This window comes from Dendroctonus ponderosae, unplaced genomic scaffold (assembly GCF_020466585.1).
Source record: "Dendroctonus ponderosae isolate FM_Combo_2020 unplaced genomic scaffold, Dpon_F_20191213v2 Dpon_F_20191213_1, whole genome shotgun sequence".
NCBI classification, from domain to species: domain Eukaryota; kingdom Metazoa; phylum Arthropoda; class Insecta; order Coleoptera; family Curculionidae; genus Dendroctonus; species Dendroctonus ponderosae.
Genome location: NW_026017110.1, coordinates 56,272,198 through 56,287,272, shown reverse-complemented (window position 1 = coordinate 56,287,272; position 15,075 = coordinate 56,272,198). Strand labels below are relative to the sequence as shown.

General features: G+C 32.7%; 2 protein-coding genes across 2 annotated transcripts in view; both read left to right on the top strand.

Annotated features, from left to right (window-relative positions):
- LOC109538022 (venom protease) overlaps positions 1-1,559 on the top strand; it is an 11,857-nt gene extending 10,298 nt beyond the window's left edge. The window contains exons 5-8 of the mRNA XM_048668501.1: positions 7-31; positions 92-342; positions 480-655; positions 1,328-1,559. Of these exons, the coding sequence (XP_048524458.1) occupies positions 7-31; positions 92-342; positions 480-655; positions 1,328-1,492 (617 nt within the window). The 3' untranslated portion in view covers positions 1,493-1,559. The remainder of the gene's footprint in view (positions 1-6; positions 32-91; positions 343-479; positions 656-1,327) is intronic.
- A 12,039-nt stretch (positions 1,560-13,598) lies between these two features.
- LOC125505823 lies at positions 13,599-14,550 on the top strand. Its single transcript, XM_048670451.1, has 2 exons — positions 13,599-13,936; positions 14,310-14,550. Exons 1-2 carry the CDS (start codon positions 13,686-13,688, stop codon positions 14,449-14,451), a joined length of 393 nt encoding a protein of 130 aa, XP_048526408.1. The 5' UTR covers positions 13,599-13,685; the 3' UTR covers positions 14,452-14,550.
- The last annotated feature ends 525 nt before the right edge of the window (positions 14,551-15,075 follow it).

Genomic DNA, 15,075 nt, shown 5'->3' with positions numbered 1-15,075 from the left:
TAACAGCCGCACATTGCACATTTACACGAGAGTAAGTTTGCAAAATTCAGATAGAAACCGTTAAAACTAATTTCATATTATTTTAAAACAGTGGTCAACCAAGATGGGTTCGCTTAGGTGCATTAGACATGGAGAGAGATGAAGAAAGTGGGAGAGCACAGTACGATATAGATCGAATAATAGTACATCCAGAGTATAAGTTTCCTGTTAAATATAATGATATTGCTTTAATATCCACAACCACTCAGATACAGTTTTCAAAATATATAAGACCAGCTTGTTTATATACAAAATCGACGTTTCCCCAGAAATTTGCCCTTGCCACTGGCTGGGGACAAACTGGTAAGTTTGTTAATTAATTTAATCTTAAAATAGTAGTACAACTTAAACATAACAAAGTTTTCTATAAATAAGGAAATTTACTCCTTTCTAAACGGACCTGTTTTAACAGTTTTGCAATAATTGTATTCTTTTCGCAGATTATTCGGCTCCAAATAGTGATAAGTTATTAAAGGTGCAATTAAATATCTACGACAATAGCGTTTGCGCAAAGGCTTACCAAAAAGAAATCAACGCTAATCAACATATATCGAAAGGTATTGTTGGATCCATGTTATGTGCAGGAGAATTAGAAGGAGGACGAGATACATGTTTAGTAAGTTGATGACGAAAATAATCCATGGCTTGGCATCATAACGCGGTAGCACTCTAGGAAGATATTTGAGGACGTGCGTAATGGGGCACTGATCAATTCTGGTGATCTTCGAAAAAGTTTTTTCAAATCATTTTTCGAATGTCATGTCCAGTTTATTATCTACCGTATTTTTTCAGGTTGTTTCAGAGTTGTTGTGATAAGCGCTTTTAGAACATACGGAACAAAGTTCATACAAACATTGGCCCAAACTGCTGCGTTTTCAAAAAACACTCCGGTTGTTTTTTATAAAAAATACGACAAAGTATTGTGAGATCGTGCAATCCCTGCATCGAAGCAGGAGGTAGCCAATTTGATCATTGTTGTAAAGTCGATTTTTTAAACGTATCGCGTTACTGGAGTATAACTGTTTTTGTTTGATTTTAACTGCAATTAACAAGAAAATTATTTTTCCATGTTTTGCCGAATTTTCCTCTAGCCTCTTGTCATGACGACTCTGAAACGCACTGTATATGTACTAACTAGTTTTCTTAAGTCTTTAGTATTATTGGTTGTAACTATAATCTATAGAGAAAAGTCATCGAACTTATAAAATACGTTGTGATTGTGGAACATATAAAGTTCTTTCTATTGGGGTCGCAGTTATGTTAAAATAACCTTAATTCCCCTTTTCAGGGTGATTCCGGGGGGCCACTGTTCATTACCGAAGAGGAAAACATGTGCAAGTTTTACATCATAGGAATAACATCATTTGGAAAACTTTGCGCACAGGAAAATGTTCCTGCCCTGTACACTAGGGTCTCAGAATATGTTCAATGGATAGAAAATACTATATGGTAAAACAGTTTTAACTTATCTTGCTTAAACTGTAATAATTATTATACAAATAAAGAAAACATAAATCATGTGTTTGTTTGTTCCCTTTTTAGATTAACTATTCTCCAAAACATTTATTATTTATTAACAGCATTTATTAATCATGGTGTAAGTTTCTCCTTTTTGAATGTGTGCGTAACTTGCCTTCGAGTTTTTTAAACAAAACCATTTTTTTGTCTGATTTGCGGCAGTTGACTTTGATTAAAACATGTGCATCAGAAACGAATATTGGAGGACAGGAAAGTTTCCGAAGAGCAACTATGTTTTTGGAAAAACATTGTCACATTTTCCATTATATGCTTAGCCTAACAAGACGTAATTGCGATTCAGTAAGAGGAGATGAATAAGAACAACTATTTCATTGCCCAGAAAAATAATATTAGGAACTGTGTTTGTGGTGCGATTTTCTATTTTCTCTGTCATTCTCAGTTCTAATTTTATTTTAACAGAAATCTAGTTTAAAAACTCACCAACGTGGAAATGCGCCCATTTATTAGTGAAAACTTGCATTCGTTAGCCTGTCTAGAATACCAGACAATTTTAGCTCGAACAGGCTCTTCTGGCCATCTTTCTGGAGCTTTCCAAGTTAAATTTATATCGATTTTCACTCATTTTCAGAATGATTTAGAGGGATTTGATAGATTTATATGATATTTTATCGTACAGATGGCAGTATCAGTTTAAAACTTAGATACTAAAGTTAATTTATTAATTAATAATAATAAGAAAGTAATTTGAAAATATATACACTAAACATTCACGCAAACTAATGCTAATGTCCAGCTTGATAAATGTCATTTAAAGGTTGTAGCTTTGGTAAAAACTAGGATCGCTTTTCTGGCGAATTGAGGAGCACGAGTATTTTATTAAAAAAAGTGAATTTACTTTGCGGAAAGTGGTATAAACGAATACACTGAATATAGTGATTTCAGTAATTTATTTGGGTTATTTCGGATGAATGCAATAGTTGCTATTTTAAAATTATTTTGGAATTGTTTCTAATAAGTTTAGCAGATTTGTGATACTTATTGTTATTATAATGCAATTACATATTTAACGTCTCAATTGCAATCAATTTTCAACGGTTTTTATCGATTTATTTTACCGACAATTTTACTACAAACATAGAATGTGCAGCATATCGAGATTATTTGATCAATATTGAATTTTCCCTCATTGCATGCTATTGAGACGTTGTGGTCCCAAAATTGCAAATTTGAAATTATAACTAAAGATCGCACATTAATGCAGTTTGTATAGAGGTTTTATGAAAATATGAGCTTAATACTTGAAAAAAATCTTGTCCTGTTAGTAACTACACATATTTACTGTGCGACTTTCAAGTTGTTCTTCTGGCAATCAATTAATGTTGATTTATGTTATATTATTACAGAATCTAAATATAAAGTGTTCCCAATATTACGTGCCCAAGTAAAGCAACATGAACTTTTAAGTGAGTTAAATCGTATTGGCTCTTAAATAACATCCAATGTGCTAACGACGGTAACTTATTTTAGCAGCTAATATGTAACATAAAACACATGAGATATTTGCTGCATCTGCTGCTATAAATTAGCTGTTTCCTCTCATTGCAGTGGTGGTTTTGACTGAATTTATTATCGGTCGCCTAGTCGAAGATGTGGTGTAAGTAACCAATTATATAATTAAAAAATTGGTAGAGCAAACTGGTAGAAGTTTAATATTTCCAAACATCTAGAAAATAGAGTGCATTCTCTCGCAGGTTTTGTGTAGAATAATTTTGTGTGTAGGATAAAATTGAATTTTTACTATGGTAGATAATAAAGCAGTTTAATAGTTTCTTGCCTTTTCAATATCCTAATTGAAAATGCTTTAGAACATGGGGTTGTAGAGCTGAAATGATTCAATATTAGGGCTACGTATCGAATATTATTTCGTATTTCAGTTATTACTTAATAGAAAATAGCAATCTCTTTTTCAATTATGAAATCAATCCTGGGTTTGTTAATAAACTGTTAATTAAAGAAATCTTATTTGTACTAAGACTGTCGACCATAAGGAATTAAGAACTTAATTATCTTTACTGAAATGCATAGACGCATCTGTAGTTTTAACTTTGAAGTTTAGCTTTGGGAATCGATGTTCTTGATTAAATTGTGAACAAATGCACCTGCAACATAAGACTCACTTTATCGCCAACATAAAGAAGCTAAATGTAAGCAGTAGGGCTCCGCAACTTAAGTTCAGTTAACATTGGGGTTATCTGCTCCAACGTTTCTCATAAAGATATAACGTAATAATAATGTATAAGTATTTAGTTAAATGGCTTTTTACGGATTATTTTTTCACTGGTTATATGTACTTGGTATCTTAAAAAGTTTCCTCTAGTACAAATATACGAGATGCTAATAAAAACTCCCATTGTTTTTGTTAATTAGCCAATGTACTTCTCAAGTGAATAAAAGACAATAATTGTTAATTCTCGTAGTAAAAACCTAAAATTGAAGAAGTTAAGTCTTACGGCATGTAATATAGAAGAACAAATTCAAAACTGGATGAAAAGCAATAAGCTCTAAAATATTATTTACATAAATACAAAGCGTAGATGAAGGATAGTTTAAAAGCTTATTTCCGAATGGCCAATGTGTGGAATAACTAATTCGTAATCAGCAAGTAATGAAAACTTCTTGATGTCCTCTATAAGTTATTAATACTTTTTAATTTATTATTGCAATAAATGCAAAGAAAATTACCTCAAAAATGTAGAAACTCATCCGGAGAAGATAAAATTATGTTTCTTTCAACTTTCACATTTATTTGATGCTTAATTGTTAGGGTGTAAATGATCTACTTAAAGAGTTTCCTAATAGAGAGAGCACTGTTGAGAAAAATATAGGTATTTGTGTTCTAGCTAAACTAAAATTAAGACTGGGGTAAAATAGGAGTGGCAGATAAAGCCATTTATTTCAAGGGACAAGTTTGAACAAGATAAAGGCGGAATCTGTTCAATTCCTTACGATATCAATTTCACCTACCTTACTTTATCCACAATAATTTCAGGTTTACGAGACACTGCTGAATATGTTCACGGCACGACAATATGGAAGGCATAGAATACAAGTTCCAATCACATACACAAACGGGATATCTTACATTTACATTGTTTTATTATCGGAGAATTCCATTATTTTGAGAGGAATATTGAAATATTATATTCGATTATATGTTTATCTATGAAGGAAACATAAAAAAATTAGTAGTTAAAATTTACTAAACGACAAAAATACAATTTGTACTGCTCGATTAATTGTTTGAAATATCACATTATTGCTTAGTTTTCCTGCTGCTTTAAACATGTATTATAAATTATTTTGAACAATAAAATTTTCTTGAATACTGCGTCCATTTCTAGGGAAGCTGCTTTTTCCAATACTGAAATGTAAATGTTTGACTTACTTTTAATTTAAGAAGTTTAAGAACTCCGTTTTCTTCTTGTCGGAGAAACAAATGCTAATAAATTTGAGCTTTAAAGTCGCTGAATGATTTCCAGCAAATTAGTTCTTTTCAGTTTCAAAATACACATTCAATCTGAGAACTGCTTACCCACAAAAAACTGACTAGTTTATTTAAGCATGTTTTATGGTCTCTGACCGAATGAGCTGTAAAAAAGGGCATTAAGTAGCGAAGGGGCCAGATAGGAAACACACAAATAGTCTCGTTAACAGAATTGCTCTATTGATGACCTGAGATTCCTCAGCCGATCTCTTTGGAGATTTCACAAAATACTGATACTCAGCAGAAATAAACCTAAATGTGTCACAATTGGTATTAATTTGTATGAAAATAAATAATAACTTAACTCACCGCTAGTTCTTCTGTTTTAATCAAAAACCGAAAATTGGCTATTTGTGATCGATTACTTAGTATTCACCGATATTTGTTAAACTTTATTTATTAAATGATGTTGCGGTTTATTAGTGACTGTGACGGTAATTGATGAATGATGCCTATTTATGTTGTTCTTTGGGTTTATCCGTCAATAGAAAGTGGTAAAAAATAAAACACTGTTTTTATTGGACCAACGTTTTGGCTACCTATATTTAAGCCATCTGCAGGGCTCAATGAAGTTGGTGCTATATTTGCATAGAGTGCACAGAAGAGGCAAGGTAGGTGTATTTTTAGATCCTTCCTCTAACGCTATGTTGCTCTTTCTGAGCAAATATAACTCTAACTTTATTGAGCCCTGAAGATGCCTGAAATAAAGCCGAAACCTTCGCACAGGAAATATAGTGTTTCATTTTTTGCCACTGTCTATTGACCCTTAAATTCAATAGAAATTGACCAATTATTACGTCTGTATATTATAACAAAATAATAGCATATAAGAATGCCATTTGTTTGAAGAGTTCCAACATCTTGCAACGCATAGAAAAAAACCTATGGTTTACTAACTTTTACTTTCTCATTCTATGTAGATAAACTCTATTAAAATTTTGGGCAAACTCTGATAATTATGCAAAAATTTCCGGTGTAGTCTTTCTGGCATGAAATGGAACTTTTAAATTGTTTTGATGTATCTGGCTGGCTTATTGTATCTTTTCGCCGGTGGCATCGTTTGCATTTTGTCATTCACGCTTTTTGCTGACTGATTTATAGTCTGATTGGTCCCCACTCAGGCGATTTAGCGGAGAACCGAGCATTTTTCGACTTTCGCGGCATTCTTCAAGCTCGTTTAGTAAATGGCCAATTTGTTGCCTCGCTGAACTGTTATATACGATGATTGTGCCACGTCATCTTAAATATAATGTAATTTGTATTATTTATAATTTTGCGAAAGGTGGTTATTATTTGAGAATATATTTTTGTTTTTGGTACCTAGTATATATGTGGACTCTTAAATGCGCTTCGTTAACCTAAGAGTAGCTTGCTTTCTATATGAGGTAGATGAGGTGTGGATTATCAAGAGATACCCGACAGACATTTTTTGCTGCAACGAATGAAAAATTAGCAGCTGAATGAACTTAAGGATCGAATAATTCACTTATTTTATTACTTTTCCTCCTATGCCCCATGTGGAATAAGCATGTGCATGTGAATATTATAATTGATCGAATGAGCACAACTGGAGTGTCATATCACAAATTTATAAAATCGAACTGTAATTTATGTGTTTTAAGGATGTTTGATACATTTACATACATTCCAGCTAAATAGTATTTTCAATTTGATGATTGTGTCTTTCTGGCACTTTTTCTGTCTTGTCTTGTCTTGCCTAGCTTTCTCTTTTTGCAAAACCAAAACTCTGGATGCAAGAACAATGCTAAAATCCTGTTCTTCCAGACTAAGACTTTTGCAAGAATTTTGCGAGTCTGCAAGGCTCTGGCGGTTTGCTTATAACAATGTTTGATTGGTTTATCACATTTTTATATTAAATTATTTAAATTATCGGTATGTCGAATTATAATTAATGGGCAGCAGTAAATTAGCTTTGGCTTTCTTCAATAACAATCAAATTGGGGGAAAACGCTTTCCTGGCGGCCCCAAATCGATCGTTTGGCGTTGAAAGCAACGGCGGCGGTCCCGATCAACGCAAAGTTATGTTCTTATTTAATTTTATTTATATGTATTTGATTTTAAAGCATGGATGTCTATATGAATTATTTAAGATCCAAGTCGGGCTCGCTTTAAAACCCTAACGCAGACAATACGTTAATCCGATAGTGAAGCGCTTTAAATATGCCCTTGAAGCACATACCAAGGATTCACTTTAGGTAAGAAAACAGAAAATTAGAAACCAAATCTTTCGACAAGTGTGACATACATTAAACAGGAATTCAAATATTTCAGCTGTAATTTGTTCCAGATATTTTCCTTTCTTTTCCAGAGTACCTAAATTGGAAGGTAGTTGGTACGAATAATTGATGTAATTATTATTAACTGTTACCCTGGTATTGTAGCATAAGTTAATAAATAAATATATGTTTTTGTGCACGTTCTACAAAACAACGAGACCTCAAGTAGTAATTAAATACCGCTGGAATTCTACAAGCTCAAGCAATACATTAAATTATCTTCAGCTTAAATCAATTTTAGTGGAGTCTTGTTAGAATGTGCAAATTATACTACATGTAAGTATATCCAAGTTGGGTAGGGATTGTGTTCGTTGCGCGTATCAGAGAGTGAAATTTTTTTAATTTTTCGAAACTACTTTTTTTATTAACCACTGATAAAAAGAGCATTCGGGAATAAAGTAGCAAGCAATCTGATATTATTTCATTGATTTGCATTGATTATTATTACTTAGTAATTTAATAATAATTATCATTGTAAGCATGATTTTACTTAATTTTGCTCTCTTGCTTAATTAGCGAGACCCAGGCAACAACATGCAAGTATTGGTATTGGTCCTTCTTTCATCAATTTCCTCATCTTCTGCACTGCGATTAGGGAAGCAAGGAAAATCGACTTCATAATTTATTTCTTAAGGCGTAGTGTAAGAAAGTATCACTTAATATGTAACGTTTTCATTAACCTTCACGTACTAGGAACTAGACTGTTTGCATACGAAAATGTACCATTGTCTGATGTAATTTGTCATCATTAATTAAAATCCTTGCACAATTTTCAGCTTTGACAAGCAAGTTAAATTTATATTTATGAAAAGCAATGTGATTTATCCCATTTATTAAAAACTCGCACATATATATTGTACTAACGATTTCTAATGATAAAATAAACGATTGGACATATAACAATTAATGTTCAATAGTTTCTAATTAAATTAAACTGATGTTGACAACTATACTGTAATCTTCTTAAGTTCAAACCTAAGCAAATATAAATAATTGTACAGTGAACTAAGTATATAAACCTCGTAACGTATCTCCTAACCAAGAGACCAAATAAATCGAAATTGAAGAATTGCGATCCTTTCTATAGTGCGGTTGCCCAACGCTGCCTTGTAGAATATTCAAATAAAAGCGGGGTGTCGATTAAAATTCAGTATTCCAAACCCCATTCGATAAAAAATCAAAAATTTTATTTCGCTCGAATGGGCTCAGAATAATGATTAAGCCAAGCAAGGGCGCAAATTTTTATTTTAAGAATCGCTTTCCGTCAGGCAACAAACAGGGTCTAAAAGAAATCCCCAATAAAATGAATATACATAAATTAATTTTAGTTCTCCCGTGGTGTTTAAAACAAGCCGGATTATACACCCCAAAAATTCGCAATTGACGGTTTCTGAGAGTGCATTAGTATTTAATTTTTAATCATTGGTTAAACTAGAGAGTTTTTTTGGATTGCTCGAGGTGGGGTTTTCAAAAATTTGCGTCTGTTATTGCAGCAAAACAATTATTTTCATCAGTTCAATTTTTCATTCAACCAAAACATGAAATAATTTGAATGGCAATTTTGAAACGAAGAAAACGTCTTGAATTGTCCGATGGTGATTAAAGTATCCCTCTCTAAATGAAATAGTGCCGTAATGGCCGTTTGATGTTTAGGGATTTCTGTAAATGCTGTATTAGACATTAGGGCTGCAGCCGCGTCGGGGTTATATTCAATTGCTTCCCAACAGCCACCCTAATTAACACAATGTAATTAAATCAATTAAAGCCACAGTCCGCCTGGCTGGGATTTATTTTAAACTCCTAACCAAGATGCTGGAGTTACCCCTTCATTTGTTCTCTCTCTACGCGATCTCTCTTACAATAATCCAACTTTCGATGCTGAATGCTTGAAATGAATTTTCCTTTTTAGAAAATTAGTCTTTCATTGGCTTGGCAGTTGAAATAAAGTGAAATATATCTTACAGTTCACATTTCTTTTTTTTTTATCAGCTATTTCTTTCTCTATTTTCAAATAATTAACTTTACAACGTTTGTCTATTAATATATTAATTTAGTTCCAACAGATCTTGCTAATTGATCATTTTTAGTTAGAATTTTTGATACTGTTTTAGACTTCACGGAACTTGATTAGATACCAATTTATACATGCTGGTTTGCGTCTTAGTGTCTCTTCGATGCTTGAGCAGATTTCACGCATAATCTGTTAACATCTGAACACGAGTTGACACTGAAATCTTTACACTATATATTTGGTACAGGAAATCATTGGTAATTATGGCAAAGGCATGTAATCTGCTTAGACGCGCTAATGTTAGTAATTTTATGTAAAGCATTCTTCATAAAAACTTGTCTGATTGCTAATTCTGAAAGTATAAAATCGACTACCAAGAAAAAGGTTTGCACAGTTTTATTTAAAAAGATTTTTTAAATAATTATTATATTTATAACAGCTGAGCCCATTAGGAATTGTTCACAGATGCCAACTATCAGGAATATTCCGGTAAAACTGACAATAGTTAAGCAATGAAAACGAAATAGGTGTAATACTAGGAAACAAAATATTGTTTCGAACAATATAGAACAAATTCTTTATGAAAAATAATCAAGAACTCTGACTTAAAGCGTATCCTATGACACACTAAGATGTAAGAGGATGCCGCAATAAGCAGAGAAATTAATTGGAAAAAGTGGCACTTGACGTATCGATAGCGAGTTTGCTACCTTTATGAAAATATACCTAATACAGTTTATGGCTTTGAATATAAAACTAACATAGTTAGTTTTATATTCAAAGGTCTATGGAGTATTTTGACAAATTATTAAATAATAATAATTTAATTCAAATTTATAAATAAGCGAAATTATCAGGGAGATTTTTACATATTTGTATTTTATTATCCTTATTAAACAATTTATGAAAATACTATTTTTTGGTTGTCTTTTTATTAAAATAGTAGAATTGCCATAGAAACGTTTAGATAGCCTTTCTAAATTAATCACTACTTTGAAAAAAAGTTTCTCTTATATTTTGATGCTTAAGTGTATGGTCAGATACCCTCTAGGTTATAGTTTTTCATTCCCTTTGGACAAATAATTCGTTTTTCCAAATAAGACAACATTTTAAAAATTTTCAATACTGAAGAACTATTTGTCAATTTATATGTTACTTATCCACAGGCGTATTTAGCTTAGCCGTTGACAGTTGTTATATTCATAAAACTTTCACTTTCAACTTTAATATATTTTAGTCCTTGCTTGAAAGCTTACAAAAGAGACAAAATCTGGTATACAGGTTGATTCAAAATTGGTGTTTTTCCTTTTAAGGAATATAGGAATAGACGCCCACTCAGAAAGTTCCAGAGAAATGCTGACAACATTTTTTGTGAAAATTTCTAGAATATACTAACAGTTGAAAATCGAATTTCAACTTTGCCAAGGAAATATTATTTTAACGACTAACCAGAATTTTTCTAATTTCATGGACAACAAAAGACTGAACTTCTACTACTTGACCCCCCNTGACTCGAAAGCTGGATCCGCCCCTGATAAATGGGTCACATACAGAAATGTGTCGAAGTAAAGATGATAATATAATAAATATAGGGGCGAAAATAAAAACCATTACATCATTGACTGATATCCGAAAAACGGAAATATAAAGGGTTTAAGCATGAGAAATAAAGCATCACATAATATTTGTCAGCAAGCTAGTGAAATGTTGAAGACTTTTTGCTTTTACTTTGCTAATTTACTTGCTTATGTATGGCGACTTTTTAATTCGTTTAGTCTGCAAGTCGACTCGAGTGAAGTAATACAAAATACTTATATTTCTGCTATTTATTTTTTTTGTATCTTCGTTTCTAACAAAACCATTCAATTCGTCTGAGTCTTAGTTGAGATCACATGTTTTTGGTTAATTTCTTTGGTTCGCTTCGAGATGAGTGGAATGAATCCCTTGTAGCGAGATCACTCTGTGTAGCGTAAAAGTGCATTTCACTTCGAGATTTCCGTGCATACATATGAAAGTGTCATATTCAATGACAAGTGAGAACTTTGTAAATACAATGTTCTTTTATACATTGAAAGCAAATGTTGATTAAAGTGGAACCAAAATAAAAGACTGGCGACAAATAAAACATTTTCTTTGAAGACAGTAATAAATAAAAGCAAAAAGGGTGGCGTTTCCGTTCTTTGTATAGGTCTGGGTTTTGTAATTGCAGAATAATGGCATCTCCTTAGGCGGTGTTCCTTATCAAAAGGAAAGAGCCGTTAAAAATTAGTATAAAAATCGTCTTAATTTCATAATTTTCCGGTGGAATAAAATATAAGCGCCGACGGTTAAAATTCTATGTAATTTAGAGATGATGTTGTCTTACAAGGCGCCTAGGGAGCGACAGCATTGTTGGTAAGGGCTATTTGCATAAATAAATAACCGACAAATAAGATTTACCGGATTTAAAAACTTCCCCTAAGGTACCGCATTTATTTTTGCAACGTTAAGTGTTGTATAAATTGTGTTTTGAATGTAGCAAGTTTAATTCTGATTAAAACAACGTAATTGAGAGTCCTAACGCCTTCTTAAGTTTTGTACATTAACGATCATTTTAGATCGATTTCGAAGCCATCCAACAAATTAATTAAATTTGTTCTCTGCGTAAACAATAATTTCTTTACAAGCGCAAAATGTTGCCTACATGATTTCAATAGTGAAAGTCAACACACGAATATTCTATATTCATGAACAGAAGAACCTAGACAAAACAAATAAACAGAAAGCAAGACAAATATTGGCTTGTTGACAGTCACAGTTCTAAAGCGAGCCAAGTGTTACACCGCAAAATGGAAATCGGATTGCACGAGGGCGATTCCTCGGACTTGGGGCTTTATCAAAAACATTTTGCTGACTGGACAATTAGCCATCATAAAAGACGATGAGCAGACGGGCTTGTGGGCCTTTAATGGGTATTGCAAGGTCCCTTTTTTGCTTCTGCTACTCCCTCTTATGGTGACGATAGGCAAAAACTTGTCACGAATCTGCTACAATCAAAGTGTTTATTGCCTAAGGGTTACATGATAGTAAATTTAGAAAAGTAATAAACAGATACAATAGACTGCTTTTTGTAAATTAACATCAGACAGAGCTTCACTTTTGACAAAAGAACCCCGGTGGAAGGAAGGAAGCAAAATATACAGGGTGTCCCATAAGCATATGTTCAAAAGGGTACTGCGATATTCTTTGAATCAAAAGAAGACGTTCTGACCTAACTTTTATTTACAAAAAAATGCCTCTCTCTTCGGCTATTGATGGTCAAAGTTCTTCAAAAATTTATCTTTTTTGAAATATCGGGAGAATGGTACGATGTATTTTGGTGAAATTCGCTGTGAATTTGTTCTTATGTGAGACTCATATTTTGATTAAACAATCGAGTTCAGCCGTTTTGCACACGTGGTGAATTCTTGAGTGTCGTGGTACAAAAACTACCAGAACTTTTTATTTGGTGGATGGAACAACTAACTTTTTTTGGGTGATGCACTAATCATTTATTCACAATTTTGTGCTCTTTATAAAATCTTGTAGCAGTCATAGTTTTTGCGCAAAAATAAATATGTCGCGTACGCTTTCACGCAAGTTGTTTTAGCAAAACCCTAATACTTTGACCATATCGGTCACTTCTTCATTGGAAAAGGTTATTCGAAACGAATTTGTGAGATTAATTGACAATTAATTTACACCTTGTATCACGATATTTGCAGTTAATGCCTAACATTGTGGCAAGAAAACAGAAATTTTTTTTTTGCAAAAACTGTAATTCCTAAATTACTACAGACAAGCCTACAAAGGAGTGAAAAATTCGTGCTAATATACGAGGTAAATTGAAATTAGAACCGTTTTTTTGGAGCTGGCGTCTAAGCATAGAACAAATAAAAACAAAGAATAATATTGACCAAAAACTGAGATAGGTGTTAATAAATCAAAACGAAAACAGAAATGAAAATCTCTTGAGAGCATACATGGAATGTCAAAATAATACTTAAAAATGTGAATTCTCTTTCAAAAAGTTACATTAAAATTTACTTATATTACTTAAAAAAGTGTCGATTGTTTTAATTGGTACGTTTGAGGTGCATGTTTTCCAGTTGTACACCCGCTTAGCAAATTTGCCGCCTGTCAAGTAATTCTACGAAATAAAATACAAAATTTGCTTAATTTGTAAAAAATAAAAATGATAAATATCAAATCACCCGATAATGAACGTCAAGTCACTGACAGAATGGCGCAGGCGCAAAAGACCCAAACTTTAACGGAATTGTATTGATGGGTAACCATGGAAACCACAACATTCAGACGTAATGACAGCGTTGAACTTGACACATTTAGTTCAATAGTTCAATGGCGCGTTGTCACTGTCACGGAACAAATCGATTTTGTGAATCAATTCAATAATAAAGAAGTTTCAAGTCAAGAGTTCAAGAGTCCCATAATGAAAATCGAGCAGATTACCAATCCTATTTCATCTCTTCCAGACGATGACCTTCAAGAATGGGCAAATAACCTTCAGTATGCCGTCAATAACTTGTAAGTGTTTCAGAGTAATGAATGCCGCTACAGTTGGGTTACCAAATTTAGTTTATTTTTAAATATATTACTTTTTTGATTGTTTTTGTCATCTTGCGGCTTAACGAATTTAAAAATTGGAGAGTTTAAACGCAAATTACAAGTGATTTAGTGGCTTTGGGGCATATTGTCAAAATGCGGTTCTGTCTTGGACTTTCTAAGCGTGCGCAGAATCAAATGTTTACTGATGTTTAGTGCACACCACATTCTCATTTAAGCTCTAGTTTTGGTTCCGAGATATCTCAGAATGTAATTTACTGATGCTGGTGAAACGTCAGTACGAATTGTTTATTCCGAATATCCAATCACTTATCCTATGTTCGTTTTATTTCAGGGGCCAGTTCGAGCCCATAACGGAGGCTGAATTGGCTAAGATAAAGGAGGATTTAGAGAAAGTCTACTTCGAAATGTGGAAGAGAGCATTTCAGCCGGTAGTTGCTGAGCTTAAGATCCGACTTGCGCAGTTGAAGAAGTGAAACCTACAAGCTGCATTATTTGTTTTAAAAGTGTTACTACTACTACTTACTACAATGTATTGCCATGTGTATTGTTGGAAATAAAATACTTTTAAGTGATCCGAGGGTTTTCATTTCATTTCAATTTTTCAGTTTTACAAAAGTTGTAATTTTGAGCAGGGTATAAATTATCAAATGGGTAAATGTATATCAGCAATGCAATGTTTATCAGCAAAATTTAATATTGAAATGAATAAAGTGACTTAGGGTACTAATATGCATTTGAGGAAAATGTAAAAGGCTTTTTTCCTGCTGAGAAAATGGATAACTTGATAATTTTTGTTCTCCGTTATTTGAACAACATTGTATTAGAAAATAATACTTAAATTGTCATCTAAAACTAAAACCTGTTACATGTCGCATTTTGATCTTGATTTGCTGCAACTTGGTACACTTCGAACTCGAAGTTTTACAGCAGAGTTACCCGCATTGGCGTTAACGGTAAAGCATTTTGGGAACTATTTGATATTCTCGAATTCGCCAATTTAGTGAAAAGAACTGTTTTAGTGTGAAATTTGAATATGATATTGAACCAGAGATTGAAAACTCACCATATTCAAATAGTGAAAATAATAAAGTACAATT

What these genes read in the sequence shown, in the direction of transcription:
- LOC125505823 (XM_048670451.1), top strand. Translation starts at nt 13,686, where the DNA reads ATGGAAACCACAACATTCAGACGTAATGACAGCGTTGAACTTGACACA. An exon ending in CAGTATGCCGTCAATAACTT is followed by an intron (nt 13,937 to 14,309) that starts GTAAGTGTTTCA and finishes GTTTTATTTCAG; the next exon opens with GGGCCAGTTCGAGCCCATAA.